Genomic DNA, 24,129 nt, shown 5'->3' with positions numbered 1-24,129 from the left:
CTGATTTTGTGTGTGTGTGTGTGTGTGTGTGTGTGTGTGTGTGTGTGTGTGTGTTTTAATATTTTTATTGTTTTCAGAAAGGACGGAGTGGGAGAGAGAGATAGAAACATCAATGATGAGAGAGAATCATTGCTTGGCTGCCTCCTGCACACCCCACACTGGGGATTGAGCCTGCAACCTGGTATATGCCCTGACCAGGAATCGAACCGTGACCTCCTGGCTCATAGGTCAATGCTCAATCAGTGAGCCACATTGGCCAGGCTCTGATTTTGTTTGTTTTATGCTTCTATGCTTAGGGATGAAAAAAAAAAATTCATTTTCTAAAACTTTCCATCTAATTAATGCCACTCTAGAACGTTAAGGCATAGTCTTATAACACTGGCTTACCAGTGCTGGATAGGCAATCTATTGAGTCCTATTTCAAATTTCATTAAAATTAAAAAAGAAATTAAATGGGTTAATAAAAAAAATAAACCCAGAAAAGATGGAAGGAAAAAACTAGGAATATACAGATGGAGTGTTTAAAAAAAAAAAAAAAAAAAAAAAGGAAGCTTGATACAGAAAACGAGGCCTAAAAGAATGTAAAGGGTCTTAGAAAAAATCCAGAACCTTTATGTCAGAAAGTGAGTCCGGTTGCCTAGAAAACTGCTCAGAAAGCAGTGCCTGGCATGCACACACATGGGCTGCAGGGCCCTACGCACGCTGCATACCACTGTTTGGGAAGAGGCGGAATGAGCCTGGCCAGCCAGGCGGCGCAGGCTGGGTTGCAACCAGGGAATGTGGGAAGCGGGGAGCTGGGGGGCAGCTTTTGGGCCAGACAACCCTGCAGCCTCAGAGCTGGAGGTGAGAATCTGAGCTTCAATGGCAGAGGCCCTTCGTTCTTGTTGTAGCTGACAACATTTGGAGATCTCTCTAAAAAAAATAACCACATGTGAGTGTATTGAGGGCTCATTTATAAATGTCCAGCCCTTGACCTGTCTTAATTAACTTGACTAACTTTAAGTGGACTGTAATTTTCCCAAGTGTAATTCATAGGAGCTCCAGAAAGTAGAAAATGACCAAAGTAGCCTACTGTCTCACTGAAGACAACACTTTTGATGGAAGTAGAGGATGTTATGGAAGCAAACTGAGGACACAGTTTATCCCTCTAAAATGTTCAGAGGAAACATGAAAAGAACCCAGGCTTGTTTGGGTTTTTCTTTTTTAATTTTCTGTGTAGCAATTAGAATTACTTATTTAATTTATGGTATAAAATTATTGATAATATCATTATTGGAACTTTTGACAATTTACTTAAATTATAACTTCACAAAAATGTGAAGTACACTAAATGATTCTATTTCTGTACAGGATAAACTTCTCTGGCTATATAATAGGCATCCAGAAATCCTACCCACCAACACTTCATTGCTTCCATCATCATCATCCCATCATCATCACCCCACTACCACCACTACCTCTACCACCATCATCATCATCACCCCATAATCATCATCATCACCATCATCCTCACTACCACCACCATCATCGATTCCACTGTCACACCTTCATGTCATTTATAAGTTTCAGGCATACCCTTTCTTATTTAACCTAGCTTCTTAAAATTATTACTTTATTGAACTACCTAAGATGTTGTTGTTTGGGACCAAAACAGTTTCCTTCCTATTCTTCAAATCTTCAATAGGGTCTAGGCATATACACTTAATTGAAAGCATTGTTGATTAAGGCAAAATTTCCCCCATAATTCTTCCTGCTATTCTCTAAGGTACAGAACTTGGGAATTATGGTTTCTCCCTTCTGAAATCGAGAATCTTATAAAGGCGCTTCCCTACCCCTCCAGCCACTGAAGTCCTCAGCTTTCAGAGGACAGGGTATGTTTCGGGGATGAAGTAGGGGACAGCTCGGGCACACTGTTTTTAAAATGACATTCTTCGTCAATTCACCGGCAGAGTTCAAAATATAAAAGAAAACTCCTCGATGAGTTTGGTGGAATGGCTCTTCTCTCTGAAATCCCTCACACTTTCACTTTGGTTGCCTGGTTTCAAGTGGCCGTGTTTGGGGGATTATAGAGCCTCTTTTTCTGGCACATGCCTTTGGGTTCCAAACAGTTGTGGCCACTATGTTTTCCATTCTTCGGTAAGCAAACTGGGACTTGGAATTAAACGAAATGGCTTACTTGCCTCTATCCATCCAATGTATCATGAGAAAGAAGGGAACACAGCATGCTGCGCTCTCGACTATGTTCCTCTAAAGTTACATTAAAAATAATACTGAAGTCGCAGGCAGGCATTCCATGTGTTATTTTTGTACTGAGTATGCATTTTAGAAAAAATACAATTAAAGCTCTTAAAATTCCTTGTGTACAACTCTTCACATAATCAGGGTCTGGACTTTTTAAAAATGTATCTATAAGAAAAATGTTCTTTTTAATTTTTTTATTTATTGATTTTAGAGAGAAAGGAAAGGAGAGAGAGAAACATGGATTTATGGTTCCACTTATCTGTGCATTCATTGGTTGATTCTTGTGTGTGCCCTGACAGGGGATCAAACCCGCAAGCAACCTTGGTGGCTCGAGATGATGCTTTTCTTTTTTAAAGGTGCACTACCTTTATTTACTTATTTTTAATCCTCTCTTGAGGATATGTTTATTGATTTTTTTTTTAAGAGAGAGAGGAAGGGAAAGAGAGATAAATATCAATGTGAGAGAGAAACATCAATCGGTTGCCTCCTGTTTGGGGATCAAATCCCAACCTAGGTATGTGTCCTGACTGGGAATTGAACCTGCAACCTTTTTGGTGTATGGGACAACACTCCAACCAAATGAACTACCCAGCCAGGGAAGATAAATATTCTTTATGATAGCCCTGGCTGCAAGCAATGGGTGCAGATGGTGATGAAGATTTTACTTAAATTTGGCTGCCAAAGAAAATGATTTCATATTATCATCAATCTCTATTTGTAGTGAAGCTCCTGACCACTTTCAATCTAATCTTCCCTACTATCTTTTAGCTTACAAAAGTACAAGAACAATTATTAATGTGTGAACAAAATATTGAATGCATGGACAGCTAATGTATCACTTTCACACATACTATCTCACTTGACAAAATTACCAATGTCTTATCATTAACAGAAAGTTTGACATCTTTGTCGTTTTTCCTGATATCTATTATTCCTGCCATTTCTTGCCCCTGTCTTTTAAACCCATAAAACAATAAGAAACCAAAATACCAAACCTGAATATTCCCTGGATATGAACGTCATATCCTAAATATATTCACAAAAATAATCTGAGCACCCAAATTAACTGACTGTGAGAAAAAAAAATTAGAATAAGTGCCAATTATCCTTCAGGAGCTTTCTAGCGAACAGGTATAAGCCACATGGAGTAGGTGAAAATGAAATGGGGATTGAAGACATGATTCCATTCTCAACCGAAAATACACTCATTCTCGAGGCAAAATGCGGCTCCTTGAACTATTCTTAGACCAACACGACATGTCATGTCGGGTGAACAGTAACAATTTAAGTAAATGAAAAAAAGTAAGAAAAGAAAGGGTGCTAAAATATCACCAAAATAGAAGGACAGAATTATTGGAAACTTGAAAATTAGCCATTAAAATCTCTTCCTGGAGATGAGCCTTGTTCAAAGTTAAGAAATAGTTTTAAGTGGTCACCAGTGGACAGAAGAGTCATTCAAAGCACGCAGCCAGTGTAATAGTATACAAATTACCAGGGCACTGACTTTGATGCAAAGGGCTTGTGTAATTGTCAAGTAATTTGGAGCAGTGGGCAATATTTAGCCTTTAGGAATATTGAGTAATACAACTGAAATAATCATGGAACATTAAATACCTCATTAGAATTTTAACAATCAGAGTGGATATGATTAAGTTTCATCTTCAGTTTGGTCCAGCTTTCCTAAGTTGTTTGAACTCTGAAAAGAAACCCAGGATAAGATGTGTCCCAGTTGCCTTCATCATGAAATGGTAGGTCAGGCACATCTTGCGAAGGAAGTCACAGCTTGCCTCTTTATACATGTATTCCTCTTAATAACAATTGGCTGGGATATGTGACAATGTTTCTCACATTAGTATATGCCCAGGGCAGTTTTAGCTGTCACATTGCTTCATGCATAGATATGGCTGCATATTGTGGCCAATAGAAGAAAGTAACCATAGCATCCTTATGCTAAATAATGTGCCCTTCATATAAACTCTCAAAAATAGTAAAGCTTAATCTAACTGATCTAAAGTCACCAACTAATTAATGGGGGTTGGGGGAGAGATAAAATAAAGAGAATCAAAACAGCTTTTTGGTTTATGCCGATGAAACCACCAAGCACTTACCTGAATTTTTTGTTTTCTAACTGAACATAACATTTTAGGCCAATAGCTTTCAAATTTCTTTGGCCTCAACCCACAGTAAGAAATACATTTTACATCACAGTCGGCACACACAGCAGGTATAATTAAAACAATTTTTCAGGAAACAAAACCCACCCTACCAAATATTATGCACTGTGATATTTTCTATTATGTTCTTTTCCATTTTATTCCCCTAAAAAAATGTTCTAGACTCACTAAACTGATGTCATGACTCTCTGGGTCATAACAAGTACTTTGAAAACACTGCTTTTGGCCCCCAAAACTTTTGATCACTACTGAAGAAAGTTAAAGTTCCCTAAACGGTTTTCATTCATTCTTTTATTGTACCCTGTGTTATTCAAAGGGGGGAAATATTAACTAATATTTTAAAGAATATTAAACAAACACTCGCATAGACCTCTCTCTTCCTCCCTGGGTAATAAGAGGCAGGATTCAAACAAAAGAGGAAGGATGTTATGGGAAATACACTACGAAGGAAAAATCACTCTAAAACTAAATTTCCACAAAGAATCCTACTTGCGTGAAATTTTTAATTTTTAAAAAAAGTTGTCTTTTTTTTTTATAATACTCTAAAAGTATCTGAATATCATCCGTTGTAAAAAGTTTAAGATGGGGCCCATTATAGGGATATTATTTGCCTCTGGGATGATGAACAATTTTGAATAAAGTGTGACCCCCTTTTATTTGACCATGCTCACTTTGCAATTATTAGCAAGGCAGTAAATAATCCACGGAGGAGCAGTCTCATTAGCGCCCATTGAAATTCGGCAGCATTAATTTGCAATAAAAGAACTGAAAATTAATGGAAAAGAAAATAGTTTCTGGAGTCCATCCTAAGGTTATGGAATTCACACCCTTAGCAGAGCCTTCCTTCGCATCCAGGAGTTTTAAAATGTGTGTGAATTAGATGTAATCGCTGTATTTTGTTCTAACACTTTTTTTTTTTATAAAGTGGGCAGAATAACTTATTTTTCCCTTTTCATTTTAACCCTGAAATAAAACAAAGGGGAATGAGTTTGCCATCGGCTTTGTCAAGTCTGGTTCTTTTTAAAGTTTTGAAAGTGTTGCCTGCTTGTCTCTGAAGTAATAACTCAGGCCGGACTTGTCTGGCTGTGAGGTGCTTGAGCATCCTTGGAGGGGGCTGAAGGATAGGGGGTAAGTTCAGACACCCCAAAAACCTGCCCTCGGCATCCTCTGGACCAGTGTGCACCCTCCTCCTGGTTCCTCCGCTATAGATTTCTCTGGAGACAGAGCCCTGCATAGAAAGGGCCACAGCTTGCATGCAGAAGGCTCGGGGTGAGGGAGGAGGCGCACCTGACAGCCGGGGACAGTCAGGCCCTGCCTAGCTCAGCACCAGCCACCACGTGGGCCCTGAGGCTTCCCAACCCCATTCCAGGGCATCCCCGTCCTGTGTGGCCCAGCGCAGCGAGTCACCAGAAACACCCACCCAACCCCTCTCCAGGGCCATCGGGAAGGGAAGGGAGAAACTATCAAAGCGAAAATGGGAGGGAGGGGCAGGAGGAACGTATATTCGCTACTAGAGGGGAAAATAAGGACACTACACATTTGCTACTTGAGCCACAAGCCTGCCTGTGAGCCCTGACCGTCCAGGCTTCTCCCACAGAGACGGAGGGACAGACAGGGCAGCAGCGAACGCGCGCTCGGCTCCCGGCTCCCGGGCCTTCTTGCCCGGTGGGCCTGAAATACGATTTCCCTGGCAGAGGGGTGTTTCCAAAACACTCCTGCTTCCAGAAGGCATGTTTCAAACTCACAGGATGCCTGCAGAGTCCTGGCTGTCCTGAGTCAGATTCCAGCAACCTGCTCCAACAGGACCCAGCTAGAGAACTCAGAACCCAGAAACTTAAGACCCATTCAGCTCCTCCACTGCTGTCTGAGGTCCAGTTCAGTCAAGCCCTGAACTCAGGGCCCGGAGGAGGACAGAAGCTGCTAGGAATCGCTGCCCCCAAAACCATCACCACCACCATCATCATCATCATCATCATCATCATCATCACCTTTCCAATCCGAGATTCTAGATGAAAGGGAGTTTTCCGAGCACATTCAAATGCTGAAATCACCATAAACACATGACACGGAGCTCCCCTGACCCCAGCCGCCTCCAGCCTGAAACACCAAAGCGGGACTTGGACTGGGGACTCAAAGCGCCTTGTGTTCGCTCGCTTTGGGGTGTTTCTCCCCACAAATGACTGCTGCTTTGTAAGGTTTTCCAATATTTGTTTGGTTAGGAGGCACACGGGGTTTCGGATCTGACTCTCGGGCAGACAGTAGCGGGGTGGAGAAGGAAAAAAAAAAGGATTTTTTTAAAAGCTGCCAAGCTCGGGAACTTGCCTCTCCAAAGCAAGATCCACGGAGAAGCCCGGGCGGGGCCGCGCGCTAGCCCTCGGGGCGCAAGTCCTGGGCTCCGCGCCGCAGGTTGCACGGTGCCTGCCCGGCTCCCCCCCGGCCCCCCCCACCCTCCCCGGCTCCCTCGCTCCCTCCCTCCCGCCCCGGGGGCGCGTGGCAGCCACCCCACGCGGGCGCGGCGCTGCGGGGCGCGGGTACCTGTAGAAGGCGGGAGGGCCGGCCTCGCGCACCGCGTAGCCGCTCGGCTCGTTCTCCAGGTAATAGGGCACCTGCTGGCCGTGCGGGTGCAGGAAGGGCGAGAGCTGCGGCGGCGGGTGCAGCAGCACCAGCGGGCTCGGAGACACGCTGTTGAGTGGCGGGTAGCCCCCCAGGCCGTTGGCACCGAACGCCGCCGCCGCCGCCGCCGCCGCCTCGGACCCGGGGCCGTAGGCGAGACCCGACTGGCTGTAGACGGGCGCGGAGGCGGCGGCCGCGGCGGCGGCGTTGAAGTCGTAGGCGGCGCCCTCCGGGTAGTTGTAGACGGCGGGCTTGCCGCCGCCGCCGTCCACGTACACCTCGCCCAGGGGCCGCTCCAGAGGGATCTTGAGCTGCGGGCGGTTCAGGGGCTCCAGTTCGTTCCCTTGGATCTGGTGCAGCAGGGCCATTCCGGACGCTTTGGTGTGGAGGGTCATGGTCATGGTCAGCGGCGGCCGCGGGCAAGGTGCAGAGCGGCTCCCCGCTGCGCAGAGGGCTCAGCAGCCGGCGGGCCACCTGGAAGAAGAGCACAGCCCGCGGGTTAGAGGCGGGGGCGGCGCAGCGCAGGTCCCGCCGGGAGGGGAGCGCAGCCCGGCTCTGTCCCGAGCCCCCGGGTCTCCCGGATCCCACCCTCCCGGGGCCACACACCAGCGAGCGCAGCCAACTTCCTGGCTCCCCGTCTTCAACTTTTTAAGGACGGGTCTCCCCGGCTCATGTGCATTACAAAGGGGCTGGACGCCGGCCAAGGACTGTTACCTTGCACTGACATTGGCTTAAACATCACTCCGGGCGCAACTGGTTTTGGAGCGACCCCAAAGAGCCGCCTCCCTGAACTTGACTTGTTACCGCTGGATGGGGGCTGGATTGTACTGCGGGGAGGAGACGGGGGGCCGGGGTGGGGGCCGGAGGCGCAGAGGAATCTCCTAAAGGTGGCCCAGGCCAGACGGTGTTTCCAATGAACTGCGAAGGCTGAGCCAGGCACCGGCTTTCTCTAATGTGCTGCCTTATGTGCCCGGTGCCAGACTCCCATCTATCTCTGTTTGTCTCTCTCACTGCTTGACTCGCTCTCCTTGTTGGCTGGAAGTGTGTCGTGTGTACATAGAATGACCCTGGGGAGGACCACTGTGTAACGGAGATAGGGCGTTCGGATGGGGGGTGCGGTGGCCGATGCAGGCAGCCACAGACAGCTATATTTAGCAGCAGCGGCAGGGACAGATAGGAGGCATCTGGGGCAAGGGGGTAGGGGGGTGGGGAGCGGGGAGTGGGATGGAGATTCAAGGTGTTCCTATGGAAAGGGTTGCATCTGGCCATCAGGAGAATGCTGAGGAACCTCAGTTTCCTCGTGAAAAATTCTCCCCACGTGGCCCCTTCCAGCCACAACTTTCTGTGATCCTCCCAGCCGGACTTGTAAGTTTGGGTTGGACCAGGGTGTTGCATTTGCTCCCGTTAGGAATTCTCATGTGTAGGAAGATTTTACAAAAGCCTCTGGATAGGCGCGCATGAGTGTTGCTGCCTTCCACGGGTTATGCAAGTAAAACTTCAGAAAACTGAAGGTGAAATGTGACCTTTTTATACGAAAGGTAACCCCGGGTCATTAGCTACATCTTTGGCAATTATGTCACACTGTTGGTCTAACTGACAGATTTTAAAATGCAAGGATACATTTCTGTTCTTTAATCCTACAAATGGACCTTCTCAGCTCACATGGGCTAGGACATGCAGAATCAAATACCCAGAAGAAGAAAAAAAGAGTGAAAAGTTTTGAACTGAATTAAAAGCTAAGCACACCCACTATATATACACACACATATATATATACATATATATACATATATATGTATATATATGATATTGTGCACCCATAATCTTGGATAGTTTATACTTTTATAAAACTTCCTTTGCCCCAGCCTAATAGATTGATACAACTATTAATACTTTGCTTTAATTGCCATCCCAAACACTCAACATAGTACCTAACAAAATATTCATGACATATATTATAAATGTCAAGTTTGCTGTTACTAATAGTAATAATTTTGGATATCTGTATACTAATAAGTGCACATTTTGCATAATTCTTATAAGAACAAACAGATCATGTGAAGACAATATGCAGATATAGCTGATTTAATGTGAAGCCAAAATTGAACTTGGCATCAATAACTATAGATTGTAAGCAAAGAAAGGGTTAAAACCACATTAGGTGAATCACAGATATTTCTCTTTATGGCCAGCAACCATTACTTTCCAAAGCAATTTTTTCTTTGCAGATGATTTCGTTTCAGGAAATCACACTTTCAATTTCCCAATGTCTTTTATAAACCCATGCAAAAGCGCTTCGGAGGGCTCTTTACAAACCCGAACCTGCCAAATTATATAGAAATCACACAAAGAATCCTACAAGTCCTGAAAGCAAAAGGAGACGCACACACACACACACACACACACACACACACACACAAAACCATGGCAAACAGCAAATCCTCGTCTCCCTGCTAGGATACAGACACTGGCCAGAAAGGTAAGTTGCTTTCTCAACATGCTAAAGCTGCGAAGAGAGAAATCAGAACAATCCTACCCTGCTGGATTAAGAGCGTCTTCCCAGAAAGGTTCCATGGGCTCGCAGGAGTCAAGAGCTGAGGACAGCGAGGATGAGGGGAGGAATGTGCGCGCGTGTGCGTGAGGCTCCTGTGTGAGCGAGGCGGAGCGCGTGTGGATGTGTTTGTGTGTGGAATGGCAGGGATTCGGGAAGCAGCCAGTAGGCAGGGCACTTGGCAGCCCCTCCCGGCAGACACAGAAGCGGGGCTGCTGCACAGAGCTGGCTGGATGAATGGCAGGGAGGACTGGGGAGAAGCCTGCTGACTGCTCACGGAGAGCAGGGGGTGGCACAGCCCGACTCAGCATTCTTGGGGGGAAGCAACACTCCAGCCCCCTTTGCTCCTCATCCTCGGAGCCTGGAAAGTGAGCCAGGTTCCCGCTGCCATCCTAAGCAAGAGAGAAAACAGGCTTGCTGTAAATCATAGGCTTACGGCTAAAATAGAATGCCCGTCAAAAGTGTATGGATATCAAGTTTACAAAATGTGACATGGGCGGTTTTTCCTAAAGAATATAATTTAACGATAAAGGCCTCTGGGGTCCACTTGGATCAAGTGCCTGGCTGGCCCCAGCCCCCGAGTCTCTGAACAGACACACTATTGCCGTGCCTCCGATTGCACCAGGAAGCCAGACTTTGGATAAACGTTTTGGCAATCCAGGGATGTGTTTCCAGCTGAAATGGAACACTCCTCCACCTCGTTAACTAAACCCGCAAAACCTTTCCACGAAATAGCTCAGTTGATGGCTTTCGGTAAACATATGAAAAAGATATATTACAAGCTGGGGTCTGAAGATAAGACAAAGGTGGGTACCTTTGCTTCAAACTGATTGTAAGCTCTGTGATTGTACTGGCATTGATCCTGGGGAGGGGAGTCTCCCCTTTTCTGATGGTGCCCACATGGATCTAACCGATCCTCTTGACCATGGTACGAAGACCCAACAATAAGGTATTCCCAGTGAGCCTTTGCCCGGGCTCCCAGGACACATGACTCCTAATGGAGATTTGGTTGCCAGGCATTAGTCATTGTCTTGGGTATTAAATGACTAATCACAGTGCCAGGAGGGGCCAGGCTCTGGCCCTGGGACCCTACGCAGTTCCAGAGAGATTTATGAGTGGCTCTTGAGACCAGTACAAAGAAACAAGTAAGAAGTTATATTTTAAAAGTTACAAAAATGTTAATGATGTCATATTGCAAATATACATATAATTTCCTGCTATGAAAGACCTAAAGCATTGCAATGTCAGAGCACAGAAGACCTCCCTCCTCGATCCGCACTACAGACAAATATTGAACGGAAAGGCAGTTACTCGTTGTAGGTGACAGTGGCCACCCATGCTCAAGGTCAATCCAAATAAAAAGAATGTGCAAGGAAGGGAGGAGAGGAGAGGAGAGGAGAGGAGAGGAGAGGAGAGGAGAGGAGAGGAGAGGAGAGGAGAAGAGAGGAAAGGGAAGGGAAGAGAGCACAGGAAAGAAGGAAGGTAAGAGAGGAAAAGAAGGGAGAAAGAAAGGAGAGAAGGAGAATCACCAAATATTCTCCTGCAACATAGGCAAGACAAAAAGCCTGTTTTCTCTTTATAGAATTTTGAGTATTTTGAGACTAACAAAATTAATCCAATAAAGGCAGTTTTCACGACATTTTCTCTCCATCGGTCTCTTTCCTCTTCTTGGTAAGGTTTGTCCCCCAGGTTTGGTGACAGTGGGGGTCAGGGGGAACACTGCACCTTACCAGTTTTCTTCTAGTGCTTCTGGCATCAACCTCTCAGTCTGCCTCCTAGCTCTCTCCTGGCTTCCTTCTCTGCACTGTCATGCCCATACGCTCATTCCTGCTGCGACCTAACAGTACTCACAGGTGAAGAAAGGTCAAGTCTACTTCTCTAGCTCCACCGCTGAGGGCATCTCCAGACCCACTTTCCTAGTGGCCTCCTATGCATTGCCGGCTTGTTCAAAATATGAGTCATCCTTCCCCACCCGCCCCCAAAACACGGTGTTCCTCTCAACAAACCCGGCCTGTGAACAGCGTCCCTGCAGTCGCCCAGGTTCAAGTCTCACAGTCTTCTTTGAGGGCTTCCCAATTCCTGAGCATTCTAGCTTTGCCATCTGTCCCTTTTTTCTTCCCTTTCTATCACCCTCCTCCGGGTTCTCATGGTCCTCTTCCCAGTCTGCCTCTTCCCTCCCCACCCCCATCCCCCCACACTCATTCCTAGATCCTGCTGCCTTTTATTTCCTTGGTTTTTTCTGCTTCGGGATCCATCTTCTTTGACCTGCTCCACCCTTGACCCAGATCATACGTCCCCAGGAGTCTGGGTCCTTCTTTCTTTCCATGAATGTATCCTGTCTAGTGTATCTGCTCCGTGTGTAGTTTGTCTTTCAACCAAATGAAAACTTGAGACTCCCAGCACTCGATGATTTCCTGGTGACATTCTCTATGCCTCTGACCCCCACTTTGCTGGCTCGTCAGGGGAAAGCATACCATTTTTGAAGTTCTAGCCAAAATGCCACCACATCTATAATGCCTTTCTTATTCACCCGGAATTTCCTCTCTTCCGAACTCCCATGGAATTTCTCATGCATGTATTACATTCTTCCTTGAATTATTTATTATTATACAGGGTGGGGCAAAAGTACATGTACAGTTGTGAATATGTGAAACAGGGCTTATTCTTGCGTTGTTAATTATTTGTTAATTGCTGTATTATTGTCCATACAAACAACTGTAAACCTTCTTTTGTCCAGCCCTGCATTTGTCATCCCCCCCCCCGCCCCCCGCCATTTCTGCTCAGAAGCTCCCTGAGAACAGGGCTTGCAGAGAATGATTTGAGGATTCTTTGAGTGCCTAACACTGTGCCCGGACATATTAGGTCATTCAAGATTAGCTCATGTATTAATCCAAATACTTAAAAAGAATAAAATAATATTACATCTATCTACATAACCATCTCCAAAAGCTAACTTTCCATGTAGCATTCTACCATTCTCAAAATTGTTTTTTCTCAAAGATTATCTTTGTATCCTCATAATGATGCAGGCCATAAAGTCAAAATTCAAATTCAAGCAATCTCAAGGATTAAGCCTGCAATTCTTGGCAGCGTGGTTCACAAGAGAGCCCTGAATTTTTAGCTCAGAACCAGATAATACTATGACCAAACATAGTTTCTGCTCTAGCTCCATTAAAAGCTTTTTACATTTCCAAAAACATTATTCCTCCAACAGAAACATGAAAAAAAAAATGTTTCCAAAATAGCTTATACTCCTAGAAATGGTTCCCTCACTCTGAGGCATGAAGGTCTAGCTATTACTTTTATTATAAATGCTCTGTTTGGAAGCCTGTCCTAGTGCATTTATTTGACACCATCTATTTCTCCCTAAAGTAGAATGAAAATGAAGAATTTCCTTTTAAGTTTCTGCTCATTTTAAAAATAGTTCAGCCTCCTTATTTGAAGAGCTTTCGATTAGCTCAAATACTTTTTTCAAATGACCTTTGATTTTTGTTTTCTGAGGTAACTTTTATATGCCGTGAAATGCACATATCTTACAAGTAGAGTCTGATACATTTGGATACATGGATATGCCCATATGACAACCATCTCAGTGAAATCAGAGCATCCCTGTCACCTCGAGAAAAGTTCCCTCATGCCCGTTCTAGTCAACTTCCTGCCCCTAGAGGCACCCACTGTTCTCATCTCTATCACCGTAAATGTATTTTGCATCCTAGTCCAGAGTGTGGACCTCATAGACCCCATGTCCAACCAATGGCACCAACAGCCAGGTGCTGGGTTTGTGGCTTTGCCAGGGCATCAAGGTACAGAGCTATCCTTCTCTCAGTCAGACCCTTCTCCTGGGAACGGCTCCCTCAAGGCCACAGAATTATTCCAACACTCTATTCATGAACCTTTTTAATAATAACAGGCTTTACATGATCGCATGTTTCCTAAGTCAGCAATGATGCAAGTAAATGAGAAGCCAAATGGACTGAGATTCTTAAACAGCCTTTTTCTTCCCACCACCACTCCAAAATTTTTTAATCCTATATAATAAAAAGCTAATATGCAAATCGACCAAACGGTGGAATGACCGATCGCTATGACGTGCACTGACCACCAGGGGGCAGATGCTCAACACAGGAGCTGCTCCCTAGTGGTCAGTGTGCTCCCACAGGGGGAGCACTGCTCAGCCAGAACCTGGGCTCACAGCTGGCAAGCACAGTGGTGGTGGTGCGAATTCTCCCACCTCTGCGGCAGCGCTAAGGACCCTTCGGGGGTCCCGGGCTGTGAGAGGACGGAGGCCGGGCTGAGGGAACCACCCCCCACCCCCGCCAGTGCACGAATGTCATGCACCGGGCCTCTAGTGATTTATAAGTCAAGAATCAAACCCAAGATCCTTCCTTTCACAAAACCTGGGACCTTGGTGTTATTTCTTGGCTTCCTCCCAGGACTTGATGAAGAGAGCTTGAATTTTCAGTTGTCAAGCCGAATTGCTATTCTTCATTGTGAAGCAATGAGTGACTCAGATTTAATTTACCCGCTTAATAGAATTTAGTAAATTTCATCTTACATTTTCTTAACTTTTTTAATATTGTGGAATCTTTTTATATAACCTACCTATATTGCATGTGGCCGAAGACAATTTAGAAAGTACTTTCACTATAAGTGCCATTCATGGTGAAAGAATTTCAATTATTTTAATTATTATTACACTGTGTCCCTTTTCCTCCCTTTATCTCTTTTTTACTTGAGGAATTTCATTGCCAGCTTTGGTATTATTTCTCTGTAGAGAGCAATATCCAGATTGTACCTAAAATTTATGTTAACTTAAATAGTCCTATCTAATATTAAGGAGGGTATTTACACACACACACACACACACACACACACACACACACAGTAATCAACCAAGAACTTATCTTGTCAAATTTCAGAACCAACTCTAGTCAAATGATTTAAAAAAAGAGAGAGAGAGAGAATTGCATATTTTGAACCTTTTCGGGCCTTTCTTCCTACTTTGTCACCACACTCACATAGATAATTGGCTCCCTCCCACTCTCTCTAAGTACCCAGGACCCCCACACCAAGTTCCTCTCTTCTCCCACCCCCTCAGTTACAATCATACTGTCTCAAGGAAGTGGTATACTTATGAGCATGCCAAGGAATGACTCATTTATTCAATTCACTCCAAAAATACTGATTACCTTATTTACCATGACTATCTCTTTTTTTCCCCCCCTTTTTTCCTTAGTATATTAGTATTCTACTGCCACTTCACAAATCGCCACATCTGCAGCAGTTTAAAGGAACATATATTTATTAGCTCATAGTTTTGGTGGGTCAGGAGTCTAGGCACAGCTCAGCTCAATTTCTGCTCAGGGTCTCACAAGGCAGCAGCCAAGCTGTCAACCAGTCTCAATGCAGCTTCTTCTTTAATTCCCTAGTGGTAGGACTTCTATTCAGCCAGATTCTGGTAGTTCTGACTGATGATTGTTCTGTTCCCCAGACCCATGTCTCCTGTTTTTCCTATCTTAGCAAATGGCATTGCTGTTCATGTAATTGTGCAAGCAAAAAAAAAAATCCAGCCTTAAGCCTTGGCCCTTTTTCTCACTCCCAAATTGGATCTATCACAAATCTTTTTTATTTCTGTTTCCTTGATCTCATTAGAGTATACTCCCCTTTTTCATCACCATTATTATATCAGGCCACTATCTTCTCTTCCAAAATGTGCCTCTAGCCTTTTCCTCCCACTATTTATTCTCCATCTTGCAGGAAGAGTAATCTATCTGAAGAGCAAAGAATTTGAATTATTGTTCTCATTTCTACAGAGTTCCCATCCACTCTCCCACAGGTACGTATTCCTGACATATTGAATTACTTTCAGGTTCCTCAAACCCTGAGTCTAATTTACATATGTGATTCACTCTGCCTGGAAATGTCCTCTCCTCCCTTCTGATCTGACTTACTTCTTCCTATTCTTCAGGTCTCCTTTGACACATCACAGCCAACAGGAAGCTTTCCTTGATTTCCTATTGGGTTTCTCTCCTATGAATGCGTATAGCTTTTTTAAAATCCTCAGCAATAGTTCTTATTATGCTGTTGGAATTTCCTGTGTATTTCTCTATATCCTGCCACTAACCTATAAAATTTTAAAAGGCACACAGGGACTGCTTTTTCCCAAGTCATGAGTCCATTACTTAATACAATGCCTGATGCATAGTTGGCCCCCAGTAAATACTATTCAAATAATGAATGTTTAAACCACTCTACAATATCACATTTGCATTTTAACTGACTTCCTCAATAAATTAACACAAAAAGGGTGAATATAATGGCTAGAATTCAAAACCAGAACTTAAAGAAAAATTTGGAAGTAGATTCATATTTTCTAGAACAACCCAGATTTCTTACCTCATAAGAAGCTATTAGAATTGGTGTCCTTTTATTGTAAAGTCCAATATTTTTTATTGTATTTATAAAGAAACTGAAGCCCAGAAAGGCATAGGTGACTTGTCAAATGTTATACTTGCTGAAGGTCTAGTTCAGAGGACCTGGACTATAATCTGGGTCTTCAAATATAGAGTGCAGCCATTCTGTCTACCCACCCCTAGTGTCTTCATGTGATACTACATTCTGTCTTCTTTTAGTATGAGCCATGATCAGCATAATCAAGATATAATATTGGTGCCTCAGAGGGCTATTTTTAGTCTTGAAAATCCCCAGATCTTGTCCAGCAGGTGTGACGCAGTGATTGAGCGTCAACCTATGAAGCAGGAGGTCACAGTTCAATTCTCAAGGTACATGCCAGGGTTGCAGGCTCAATCCCCAGTGTAGGCATGCAGGAGGCAGCCAATCAACGATTCTCTCTCATTGATGTTTCTATCTCTCTCTCCCTCTCCCTTCCTCTCTGAAATCAATAAAAATATTTTTTAAATCCCCAGATCTTTGGGAAACACAAAAGACTTTCACATTCTCAAATCACTAATAAAGAAAAGGGGAGAAGAGTTTGAGAGCATAAGTTAAAACTTCCAAACAACTGTGTTCAGAGAAATGACTTGCCTTAAAAAACATGGAGAAATGAGCTATCTACCTCCCATTCATCAGTCCTTGGAAGAAAGTTCATTAAGGTCTGATTTTTATATCCATATCATTTGAACTTAACTTTCTAGCTAAAGAAGAACATTAAAACCTTTATGCACGTGTTAATTGTGCAGAGTTTCAAACAGAATGCCTTTACCCAGAAATTCAATTACTTCACTTTATTTGACGTATTTCCATTTCCAAGAGAATCTACTTTGAAAGACATTAAGTGCCTTCCTAGTTTGCTAACATACTCTTTAAGGAAACCACCTTATAATCAAAAAGTGCTAGTCTTCCTAAACACCATAGCCTTTTATAAAAAAAAAAACAAAAAAAAACACACACAAACTGGAAATATTACCGAGGATCACATTCTAAACACTCAGAAGAACTCAGTGGCAAACCTTTGGTCAATTCTCAGATAAAGACAGTACTTTCAGTGACATTTCCCAGAAGTTTTTTTTTTTTCTTTTTACCATAAATACAAAGAAAGGAAGTAATTCCACAAACTTTTATGCCAAATGCTAATAAATGGCTAAATTGTACACAATGTAACTTTTTCCCCCTTTCTCCACCCTGTCCTCAAGTTCCTGTCCTTGGTTTTCTCTACCTCTTCTTGTCTGCTCTCAAGCCTGTTTCTTCTCTGAGGTCTTTGCAGGCCAGCCCTAATCAACATAGCTCATAGAATTGAGACCCACAATTCTAATCAAACTTGCAGCAGAAAAAAATACCTGCCTAGATCATTTATATACTAGTATGCATCCTCAATTCCCCTGGTCTCCTTTTCAACAGCTCCAGTCACTGACATCTCATCTCATTCTTCAATTTTGATGAGGTGCTCAGATTTCTAGTTGGGTTGGTAGGGATAATTATTTGTGTGCACTCTGAGCTAGTTCGGTATGAGCATGATCATCAGTTTGGGAAACTTTTTTTCAGATAGGTTTGACAACAACAAAGCATCCAAAAAACATACTTTTCTTACAGTTAATTTTTTAAATATATTTTATTGACTTACAGATAGGAAGGAAGAGGGATAGAAAGTTAAAAACATCGATGAGAGAGAAACATCTATCAGCTGCCTCCTGCACATCCCCTACTGGGGATGTGCCCGCAACCAAGGTACATGCCCTTGACTGGAATCGAACCTGGGACCCTTCAGTCCACAGGCCGATGCTCTATCCACTGAGCCAAACCAGCTAGAGCTAGAGTTCATTTTTTAATTGATATCTCTAAACCTTACCAGAGGCTTAAGATAAATGCAGTTGGCTGTTACTTGAGCATCTACCATGTGCTTTACAGATTTTATTTCATTAAAAAAATTATTTTATTTATTTTTAAATATATAATGCAGTTTGTGTTTTAAACATCAAAAGATATTTCTGAAGCCATATTGAGAAAATCATCTCCCACCTCTCTCTGCTACCCACCAATTTCTCTCTCTAGATGCAACAGATGTTACCAGTTTATAAAAGTTTTCTTCCAAAGATATTCTATGCATATAGCTTCTCTCTCTCTCTCTCTCTCTCTCTCTCTCTCTCTCTCTCTCTCTCTTCACATCCCCTTTAAAATAGTAACATGTGTAAGGAAAACTATCCTGTAAATAAATTACATCTAGAAAATTAATACTTTAGAAAATTAATTATAATGCTAACAGCAAGACACCCATGAAAAACACACCTGGTGTCAAAACAAGCCAGAGGAAAATCATTTGGGCAAAAAATGAAAAAGGGTCCCAAGTCAAATTTATAGAAAATATTCCTTTATTAACTTTTGGTCGAGAATATGTTTGTATATTTTCAGAAAACAACTCCGAGACCATGTGGATTCCGGCAACAGAGAGGAATTGACAGGACTACTCCAGCCATGAAGACAGAAGAGAAGCAGTCCAGACATGGAAGATGCTGACGTCACCTTGCCATACTAGCAATCAGCAGCTGTGCATCACTGCAGGTTGCCCAGGACCAAACCAGAGAGGGTCAGACCTGCATTACCACCATTTGTCCACCATCCAGAACTGAAATATCATTGCTTACATGTACACATAAGGAGCTGTTTGACATTGAAATTGGGTCTCAAAAAAACTGTTGGCCCAGAAAGAAACTCACTACAGACTGATTCATTTGCCTGTCAGCATAACCATTATTGCTTGTCTCATTTTCGGTTCTTATAAGTGTATTTCTAATAGCACATGATCTCACTCATCTAGGGGAAATAATGAACAACATAGACTGATGAACAAGAACAGACCCAGAAACAAGGAGGCATGGATCAGACTGTCGGGCCTCAGAGGGAGGGTAGGGGACGGTGGGGGTAAAGGGGAGAGATCAACCAAAGGACTTGTGTGCATGCATATGAGCCTAACCAGTGGTTAAGGACAACAGGGGGGTGGAGGTATGCGTGGGGAGGGATGTGGGATGGGAATGGGGGGATGAGGACAAATATGTGATACCTTAATCAATAAAGAAATTAATTTTTTTAAAAAGAAAATTCTCACAGGAGTAAATAAGGACAAGATTAATTTTAGTAGATATTGCCAACATGCCCTCTATAGCAGCTATATAATTTGAACACCCATCGTCCATGCACTTTTTTTATTTTTTTTATTTTTTTTTTTTTTTATTTTTATTTTTTAATTTCTTTATTGATTAACGTGTCACATATTTTTCCTCATCCCCCCATTCCCATCCCACCCCTCTCCCCACGCATGCCCCAATCCCCTGTTGAACCCAACCGTTGGATATGCTTATATGCATGCACACAGGTCCTTTGGTTGAACTCTCCCCCTCCCCCCACCCTCCCCCTACCCTGCCCTATCCTCCCTCTGAGGCCCGATAGTCCGATCGATGCCTACTTGCTTCTGGTTCTGTTCTTGTTCCTCAGTCTATGTTGTTCATCATTTCCCCTAGATGAGCGAGATCATATGTCACTAGATATATACTAATAAGAACTGAATGTGAGACGAGCAATAATAGTTATGCTGACAGGCAAATGAATCAGTCTGTAGCGAGCTTCCCCCTGGACCAACAGTTCTTTTGAGACCCAATTTCACTGTCCAGTAGTTCCTTATGTGTACATGTCAGCACTGACCCCTCAGCTCTGGATGGTGGACAAATGGTGGTAATGGAGGTCCGACTCCCTCTGGTTTGGTCTCGGCCGAACCCAGGGGCACGGCGTCACCCGGACTAAGGGGCACATGGCCTCACCCATACCCAAGAGGCGCGTGGTCTCACCCGGGCCTGGGACCCAGCCTCACCCGGATGGATCCAGGTGCACGGCCTCACCCGGACCCAGGATCTGGCTTCACCTGTACCCAGGGACGCTTGGCCTCTCCCAGACCCAGGGGCACGTGGCCTCACCCGGGCCTAGGTGCACGAGGCCTCATCCGGATCCAGGGACACATGGTCGCACCCCGGACCCAGGGACGTTTGGCCACTCCCAGACCCAGGGCCACTTGGGCTCACCCGGGCCTAGGTGTACGAGGCCTCACCCGGACCCAGGGACACATGGTCTCACCCGGACCCAGGGACGCTTGGCCTCTCCCAGACCCAGGGCCACTTGGGCTCACCCGGGCCTAGGTGCACGAGGCCTCATCCGGATCCAGGGACACATGGTCGCACCCGGACCCAGGGACGCTTGGCCTCTCCCAGACCCAGGGCCACTTGGGCTCACCCGGGCCTAGGTGCACGAGGCCTCATCCAGATCCAGGGACACATGGTCGCACCCGGACCCAGGGACGCTTGGCCTCTCCCAGACCCAGGGCCACTTGGGCTCACCCGGGCCTAGGTGCACGCGGCCTCACCCGGATCCAGGGACACATGGTCTCACCCGGACCCAGGGACGCTTGGCCTCTCCCAGACCCAGGGCCACTTGGGCTCACCCGGGCCTAGGTGCACGAGGCCTCACCCGGCTCCAGGGACACATGGTCTCACCCGGACCGAGGGACGCTTGGCCTCTCCCAGACCCAGGGCCACTTGGGCTCACCCGGGCCTAGGTGCACGAGGCCTCACCCGGATCCAGGGACACATGGTCTCACCCGGACCCAGGGACGCTTGGCCTCTCCCAGACCCAGGGCCACTTGGGCTCACCCGGGCCTAGGTGCACGAGGCCTCATCCGGATCCAGGGACACATGGTCGCACCCGGACCCAGGGACGCTTGGCCTCTCCCAGACCCAGGGCCACTTGGGCTCACCCGGGCCTAGGTGCACGCGGCCTCACCCGGATCCAGGGACACATGGTCTCACCCGGACCCAGGGACGCTTGGCCTCTCCCAGACCCAGGGCCACTTGGGCTCACCCGGGCCTAGGTGCACGAGGCCTCACCCGGATCCAGGGACACATGGTCTCACCCGGACCGAGGGACGCTTGGCCTCTCCCAGACCCAGGGCCACTTGGGCTCACCCGGGCCTAGGTGCACGAGGCCTCATCCGGATCCAGGGACACATGGTCGCACCCGGACCCAGGGACGCTTGGCCTCTCCCAGACCCAGGGCCACTTGGGCTCACCCGGGCCTAGGTGCACGCGGCCTCACCCGGATCCAGGGACACATGGTCTGACCCGGACCCAGGGACGCTTGGCCTCTCCCAAACCCAGGGCCACTTGGGCTCACCCGGGCCTAGGTGCACGAGGCCTCACCCGGATCCAGGGACACATGGTCTCACCCGGACCGAGGGACGCTTGGCCTCTCCCAGACCCAGGGCCACTTGGGCTCACCCGGGCCTAGGTGCACGAGGCCTCATCCGGATCCAGGGACACATGGTCGCACCCGGACCCAGGGACGCTTGGCCTCTCCCAGACCCAGGGCCACTTGGGCTCACCCGGGCCTAGGTGCACGCGGCCTAACCCGGATCCAGGGACACATGGTCTCACCCGGACCCAGGGACGCTTGGCCTCTCCCAGACCCAGGGCCACTTGGGCTCACCCGGGCCTAGGTGCACGAGGCCTCACCCGGATCCAGGGACACATGGTCTCATCCGGACCCAGGGACGCTTGGCCTCTCCCAGACCCAGGGCCACTTGGGCTCACCCGGGCCTAGGTGCACGAGGCCTCACCCGGATCCTGGGACACATGGTCTCACCCGGACCCAGGGACGCTTGGCCTCTCCCAGACCCAGGGCCACTTGGGCTCACCCGGGCCTAGGTGCACGAGGCCTCACCTGGATCCAGGGACACATGGTCTCACCCTGACCCAGGGACGCTTGGCCTCTCCCAGACCCAGGGCCACTTGGGCTCACCCGGGCCTAGGTGCACGAGGCCTCATCCGGATCCAGGGACACATGGTCGCACCCGGACCCAGGGACGCTTGGCCTCTCCCAGACCCAGGGCCACTTGGGCTCACCCGGGTCTAGGTGCACGCGGCCTCACCCGGATCCAGGGACACATGGTCTCACCCGGACCCAGGGACGCTTGGCTTCTCAGACCCCGGGGCACGTGACCTCACCCATGCCTAGTGCACGAGGTCTCACCCGGATCCAGGGACACACGATCTCACCCGGACCCAGGGACGCCTGGCCTCCCCCAGACCCAGGGGCACGCGGCCCCACCCGGGCCTAGGTGCACGAGGCCCCACCCGGATCCAGGGACACATGGTCTCGCCTGGACCTAGGGGTGCGTGGCCTCTCTCAGACCCAGGGGCACGTGGCCTCACCTGGGCCTAGGTGCACGAAGCCACCCGGACCCAGTGGCGCGTTACCTCTCTCAGACCCCTGGTCGCGTGGTCTCACCCGGATTCAGGGGCTCACGGCCTCACCCGTACTCGGGATCCAGCCTTACCCGGATCCAGGGGCCCACGGCCTTACCCGGACCCAGGGTTCAGATTCGCCCGGACCCAGGGGCACATGGCCTCACCTGAACCCGGAATCCAGCTTCACCTGGACCCAGGGGCGTGTGGCCTCACCCAAACCCAGGGGCGTGAGGCCTCACCTAGACCCAGAGGCGTGTGTCCACATCTGAGCCCAGAGGCTCGCAGGCTCGCCTGGACTCGGGTCTCAGCGGGGTTTCGTCTTCTTGATCCCAATTCCTGTTGGTCAATTCCCTCTCAGCAATTCCTTCGGTCATTTTCTCAGAGCTCCAGGGCGGCTGCCGCAGAACTCGTTGGGCGGCGGGCTCGGCAAGGCTCCGGTGTGCCCGGTGCCCGGCGGTGGGCTGGTCCGGTGTCGCTGCGTCGGCCCTTGGGTCTGCAACGGTGGCCAGTCGCTGAGCGTGCGCACCTGGCCACTTCGGGGCATTGAGATTCTTGAAGGACTCGGAGGTCAGCAAGCACGGAGTCTCCCACCCCATGTCTCCCATGGGCTCGTCTGTCCGTGCTCGGCAGCGAGTGGAGCCGTCCCCTCAGCCGGAGACCGCCGGGGGAACTGCGCCGAGCACGTTCCAGGCCACCATTGTGTCGCCTGAGCCATAGTTCTTAAAGTGTGGACTTTGGGTCACCGGCATCAGCATCATCCTGCGTACCCCTCTCTTTTATTCTAGTTGTAGAGCATCTGCTCAGCCAGCCCCCCGGTCTTTCTGGCTGGTGTCTGCTCTGCTCTCCCGTCGTAGTCTCAATATTGTTGTGGTAGGCAACGATCAGGCTGCCGCCCTATGTCTCCATCTTGGTCCTCCTTTGTACAGTTAAGTCTTGATTGTTGTTGGTGTCACTGGGAGGAATTGTCGTCCAGGCCAATTGGCCGTGAGGACCCTCTTTGTCCATATAGGAAGAGTTGCTGTGCAGGAGACATGTTTGTGGGCCGGGTCTTGATGCAGCAATGCCTTGGCGCTCACTGAGTCTGCCTCTAGAATGCCTCCCTTATGCAAGTGATTGAAATCTGGTGTCATCTCCCACCAACCACTAGATGCCCTCGTTTCTTGGTCTCCAATGCAGTGTGGGTCAGCCACTACCTGAGGCACTCAGCAGGAAAAAGCTTCTGCTCAGCTTGGCTGGGGCGGAGCTACAGGGTGGAGCCTACAACCTTGGCTTCCTGTCAGCCCCGCCCTATGAGGCTCCTGTGTCTGTGTCCCTCTGTATTCCTTGCAAACACCTCTGAGAGAAACGCGCCCTGGAATTTCGCCCACTGCCAAACAGTCCAGTCCCTCCCCTAATGAATCTGGACTCCCAGATTCTCGCCTGGAACTGGGTTTCAGTGCAGTTGGAACTGGGTCTCAGCGCAGTCTGGTGTCCCTGTCTCCTTCCCAATAGGGCCACCCAGTGGCGCAGGCAAAAGTCCGTCCTCTGCGCACCTTCCAGTGCGCGCGTCTGGGGCCGCCGCTTCTCTGTGCCTCCGCCACCACAGCCCAAATTCATTCCCCCAGCGTGCGCCTGGCTTCCCAGGGTTTCGCCCGGAACTGGGGTTCAGTGCAGTCGGAACTGGGGTTCAGCACGGTCCTGAGCTTATGTCTCCTTCCCGCTAGGGCAGTTCAGTGGCGCAGGCAACAGTCCGTCCTTTGCACCCCTTCCCGTGCGCGCCTCTGGAGCTCTGCCTTCCCCCGCTCCTCTGTGCCTGCGCCCCACAGCC

General features: G+C 47.5%; 1 protein-coding gene across 1 annotated transcript in view; it reads right to left on the bottom strand.

Moving 5' to 3' along the window:
* The window catches only part of ESR1 (estrogen receptor 1), a 222,016-nt gene extending 213,838 nt beyond the window's left edge, over positions 1 to 8,178 (bottom strand). The window contains exon 1 of the mRNA XM_008158585.3: positions 6,951 to 8,178. Coding sequence (XP_008156807.2) covers positions 6,951 to 7,429 — 479 coding nt within the window. The 5' untranslated portion in view covers positions 7,430 to 8,178. The remainder of the gene's footprint in view (positions 1 to 6,950) is intronic.
* Between the last annotated feature and the right edge of the window lie 15,951 nt (positions 8,179 to 24,129).

Source organism: Eptesicus fuscus, chromosome 10 (genome assembly GCF_027574615.1).
Source record: "Eptesicus fuscus isolate TK198812 chromosome 10, DD_ASM_mEF_20220401, whole genome shotgun sequence".
In the NCBI taxonomy this organism is placed as follows: Eukaryota; Metazoa; Chordata; class Mammalia; order Chiroptera; family Vespertilionidae; genus Eptesicus; species Eptesicus fuscus.
This window is presented reverse-complemented; position numbering and strand designations above follow the sequence as displayed.